This window comes from Papilio polytes, unplaced genomic scaffold, assembly GCF_000836215.1.
Source record: "Papilio polytes unplaced genomic scaffold, Ppol_1.0 DF821400.1, whole genome shotgun sequence".
NCBI lineage: Eukaryota > Metazoa > Arthropoda > Insecta > Lepidoptera > Papilionidae > Papilio > Papilio polytes.
The window spans coordinates 26,685-32,340 of NW_013527804.1; the positions used below are offsets into that span (position 1 = coordinate 26,685).

Genomic DNA, 5,656 nt, shown 5'->3' on the forward strand with positions numbered 1-5,656 from the left:
GCACTGCCGCACTGCCGCACTGCCGCACTGCCGCACTGCCACACTCGCCACATTGCCACACCGCGGGCGAGAGCGAGGCGGCAAGCACATTGTACTAGTTAAGTATTGAATTGTAAATAGAGAGTGTCTGTGCGAGAGGGACGGAAGCAGACTGCAACTAAAGTGCGCTACGCAAATTTATTTTTCTGTCATATTTAGAAATATATAAAATATCTTCAGTTGGTCTAAGATTTTGTTATGAACAGATTTGTTTTAAGATAATTGTAATAACACACTTGTAAACATCACATGGTTTTTTACGGAAATTACGTTTGTTTTTGTAAAACGGTCTCCTTTCTAATTTGCGGAATTTAGACTGTCTCAAATGTAACTATAATGTAATCGATATCTGCAGTACAGTCAGCTGCATTAATGTGTATACATTTACAATACTTTAGAAAAATACGCCTTCGATTTCAATATTATTTCTGCATGTATTCGTTAACTAGTTAATATTCGCGACGTCGCGCTAAAAAAAAATAGTATAAATACCTATTTTACTCAGTGATAACGTAGCTTTTTAATGGTGCAAGAATTTTTGATGTCGGTTCAGTAGTTTTTGTGTTATTTCAATACATACAAGAACCTAAAAATACAAATTTTCTAGTTATAATAGATAGATATGGTACATAACAAAATCCGTAGTACATTTCTTTTAATATTTGTAAATGTATATATATGAGTGCGGCTGACTGTACTTTGTACAACTACACATACTATAACAAAAACATACAATAAATGGAACATTGCAACTGACGAAGGCATATTTGTATGAACTCTTTAGAGTTAAAAGACTTTTGTATAATATTTGTATAAGAGAGAGAGAGAGAGAGCGTCTGTCTCAACTGGAAGTCACTGACGTGACGTCACCCGCTTACAATGTACGTGTTAATACTTTAGTGGTTAATATAATTTTATCAATATATTTGGTGGTTTTATTTTGTACTACATTATGCCCCGGCCTCGTTCGTGCGGAAATAAACATAAAACTTACTACTATTTACTCAGTGTGTTTTAAATCTATCAAACTGCAAATCCGTTAAGTTTTATAGTTAAGTACAAATTTATAGCATTCACATTTATAAGTATAATCAACGCTTTTTAAAGACACTGTAACTTAAGAGAACATACTTTTATTAAGTAAGCCATCCATAAACAGAAAATCATTATTACTATAAAAAAAATCGTCAGTAACAAAGTACAGAATGAGGTCTGAGAGCGCCATCTCGCGGTGTAAAGTATCGAATGATGACGTCACAGCTGCACAGTGGCGCCACACAACTTCAATCTATTTCTATAATAATATAAAGAGGAAAGATTTGTATTTTTTGTATGTATTGTCAAATAACTAAAACTACTGGACCGATTTTTAAAATATATATAATATAATATAAATAAAATCATTAGAAAGGTAATTTATCTGTGAGTAATAGGTTATATTTTTTTACTATTTCATAATTCCACGTGGACGAAGTCGCGAGCGAAAGCTAGTTTATTACATTGCATCAGCTAAAAATCACGTCCAACGGATATGAGCCCGCTCCACAAGTTCAGTTTTAACAGAACGAACTGTACAATTTACTGACGTGTATAGCCAACATTTTAACACTCAGTATCAACTGTACTGATATATTTTTCAGTTAAAAAAAGCTGTGGAACGTGCTTAGTCAAATTTCAAATCCGTCAAAGAATAAAACATCACACTGTCTTTCCATTTGTCCGACAAACTGACAATCCGGTATCTTTTACGTATAAATAAAACGCAGATAAGAGAAAGTAAAAAATCGCAGGCTTATGTCGTCGATAAGGAGCATGGCCCATTTATGGGCTGTGTTCAGAGGGTGGCAGTACCGCCCTGGCCGAGATTTCTACATCCCCTTTTTAGCAGTTTAGGGCGTGAGGGAGGGGTGTAAACAGAGATATAATCTGCGGCGCTTCATTCAGTCAAGCACCCTAGCGGTCGCCCAACTGCACCCTACTTCTGCTCTGAACACAATTGATACTTGGAAAATAACTTGATATGAGGGCAGTGTCTTTAAAAGGTAATTTAGTTGGTAATAAAAAATGTTAATTTATAATGCCATGAGAGTAGTAACATTATTTTGTGTAGATATACGAGTATATAGCTAGACATGTAACCCGCCCTAGGCCGCTACAGTCTGAGAAAGGCAGAGACGATTCAAATATGAAACTGATAGTTTTAAGTATAAGTGTTTGCTTTTTTGTTTGTGTATTATTTTTTACCATTAATTAGAATAAAAGTAATGCAACAACACAACTCGAAACAACAAAAATGTCAGTAGAATGCTAGATTATACCAAACTAGTTTTCGCCCGCGAATCCGTCCGCATTGAATTAAAAACAGCAAAAGTAAGAAGCCTACGTATCCTTTAAGACTATCTACATCTATACAAAAATTTAATGGAGATCAGTTCAGCTGTTTAGGCTACAAACTCTAACAAACCATTTATCTAAACTTTCGCATTTATAATATTAGTAAGATTGCAGTAGTAAAATCAAATGAGGTTTAGTTCTTCTGACTAGTACACTCTGTGACTGTATTGTAGAGATGTGTCGGGACGTGTGCAAGTAAGAAGTGTTGCGACGATGTAAAACTTATTATGGGAACTCGATTATAGTCGTGAATGACGTCTAGTGTAACGTGGGATGCAGACATCGTGTCATGTTTGCATAATATTCATACGTTGTTCTTACTTAAAGTACATGCGAATGTGAAGCGTTCGACATTCGTAAATTATACAATCTATCGCGCAGAGTGGTCTGCGGTGAGACTTCAACAGACCGATGTTTTAATTATAATAACAAATGCGTTCAATTTAATGGTAATTGATTTGCAATGGCAGCGCTCTGCGGTCGCCGCCGCCGCCGCCGCCGCCGCCCGGCTGGCCATAGCTCGCTGCAATAGACATATTTTACCAATTACCATGGTTATTTCCCTATAACAATATCGAACTAATCGCTTGAAAGCTTGTGAACACAACGAAGTTAACATATGAAAAAATACTCTGTCATCATGCGTGTCTAATAACACAAATGATCCTTCCGTAATACATTTAGATTGAGTTATACGTGCCCGCTATCCGCCGCGCGATGTCGCTTCATTGAACTTTGACGATTGTATTGCCTACATTATTTAAGGACGCGAGTTTAATGGTCTAGAATAAAGAATATATTATACAGTAGATAGGCAATGAAATAAGAGCTGTATTAAAAAGGTCAAAAAAGATACTCGGAATAAAATATACTCAGTTTTAGTAAGACAAGTATCTATTACTACATATCATGTTTGCATACTAAAGCATGTTGTATTGGAGTGTGTTCGGAACGAACGTGTTAGACTCAACTATTTTAAGGGTTATGGATACAATGTCGGTCACTTAAACACTATCCTGGCTTACCCGTCTACGGACGAGGCCGGGATGGTGTTTAAGTTGGTCGACATCTGTTTAAGAAAACAGTCAGTTGGTTAAGTTTTGTTTGTTTTATGGGGCGTTATCGTCGCTTTGCGACCTAGCCCCCTGTAAAAATAAATAAAAAAAAGGTCTACACGATAACATCGCCATGACAGATTAAAAAAATTAACCTTTATTTTGTAATAAAAGTTCAATACAAAATGGACGAGAGAGCGTCATTACTTAAGCTTCGAAAAGGACCTTGATTTATCAAGACGGAGGCTTTTAAAAGCTCGTCCGAGTGAAGTGAAAGTGATTTGTTGTAACAGCGGGCTTTCAGCCTCACTAATGCGATACCAAATTGTCATGTAAATTACTCTCTGTGAGATTCGTGCATTATTTAATTCAATTGTTTCTATTGTTGGAAACCTCAGTGGATGTTCTGTTACTTGTAATATCGCTAGTTAGATTACAAACTAACGATGTTTAAGTAGAGTTTTGTTGTGACAGTATTTGTAGGGTGGAGACCAGGCGGGGTCGTTAGTAAACCTCTTCGTCAAACTAACAAGCGCCGCCGACGTGCGCTCCCTCAGTGCGGCAGAGTGGGCGCTTGTTAAACCAATCGACTGACTGAACTGGTCACCGCTGTCAATCTATGTTACATACAATTGTACCAACTTTAATACTTATATTGTACAACCAACAAAATTTCCTAACCAATATACAATTATGAACATAACCTACATATCACAAACCGATTGGAAAAAAACATTCACATGGGAAAGGGACCATAAACTACAAGCTGCCAACATTAAGGAAGCAAGGTTATTATGGTAACGGTAATTTTGACATTTGCAATTGAGAATTTGACAAATGTAAACAATAAAAAAAAGATTTCATAATGTTATGCGGATGAAGCCGCACGGGAACAGCTAGTGTGTTATAATAGTAATATGTTTTTTGTTACTTTTATAAAAACTGAGATTCAGGGTATAAAGAGGGTGTAGGTAATGTTCGTGAAAGTGTACTTGGGACGGGACACGGGAAGGGCGGTCGCGGTCGCGGTCGCGGTCACGGGAATATAAAAAGCGTATCGACTAAATGATTCGAACAAGTCAAACCGAATTCACGTAGATTAAGAGAGAACTTTTTCATCATAGACCACTTAATCTCTAAGTACCATTTTTATAAGGAAATGTAGACCGGATTTTATAGTTTAAGTTGTAGTTATGTGATTAGCTTAATTGATTGTTATCACTGCGATTTAATCCATCTAAACATTGTATTTCTTCTTGCAGAATGCAAGCTGCACGTAGTGACTTTAGTGACTGTTATTCTAAACAAAATATAGCTAAAGTGAGTTCAGTGTGCGAGGGATGTCGCTAAGGGCGCGTGGAATTAATTTCCCTTTTGTGAGACGTCAGGAAGTTAGCTCTGTTGTGCCGAATGACTCGCTGAGGAAACACAATCATTGAGGCGCTTTTGTAAAATGCCTCTTGAACTAGGACCCTTCGCTTGACGCGCGTTTATATTTCTATTATCAAATGAACAATTCGTCAATTTCCTGAAGGAAAAATACAAAAGATTTTCCACGAATGAGTTTTACGATTCAACGTTTGGATTTGACATCCGGAATGTCTGGCGGGAGTTTTAGAAGGTTCTTTTGAAATGCTATGAAAGAAGCTTAGATGAGGTGTGCTCAGTACTAATGAATTGTAATCTCCGAGTGCAGACTTTGCATTCTGTTAGATGTCAGCAGTCAATTAGCCGCCGACAAAGACAAGAGATTTCGCTCTACGATTTGAAATTTTATCAAGTTTTTAGCAACAACTCAAAAATATTGACAGTGTATTTAATTCTACGTTTTCGGCTATGAGAAATGTTTCCAAATTGTTTGTTTGTGGCTACTTAACATCGGGGTTAGTTTAGTTTTACTAATCTTCGTACATATAATCTTTCCAAAAAAACCTGATCGTGTGTTGTAGAGGTTTCCCTGTCAGTTGTCAGTACACGTGTAAGCCGCGGAGTTGTGTTGACAAGTAATGTGAGAATTTAATCCCATTACACAATTCAATGCATTTAACATCACATTATAATATCAGTGGGGATAATAGTGAAGGCAAGGAGAGAAAATAGCAAATTGTCCATATAAAAAACAAAAATTATGTCCAACTCAAAATAATTCTTATAAAACTATTTTTATA

At 36.5% G+C, this 5,656-nt stretch overlaps 1 protein-coding gene across 1 annotated transcript in view; it reads left to right on the plus strand.

The window, feature by feature from the left end:
* LOC106108686 (RNA-binding protein 25-like) overlaps nucleotides 1-4,082 on the plus strand; it is a 7,503-nt gene extending 3,421 nt beyond the window's left edge. The window contains exon 6 of the mRNA XM_013289944.1: nucleotides 3,972-4,082. Coding sequence (XP_013145398.1) covers nucleotides 3,972-4,082 — 111 coding nt within the window. The remainder of the gene's footprint in view (nucleotides 1-3,971) is intronic.
* The last annotated feature ends 1,574 nt before the right edge of the window (nucleotides 4,083-5,656 follow it).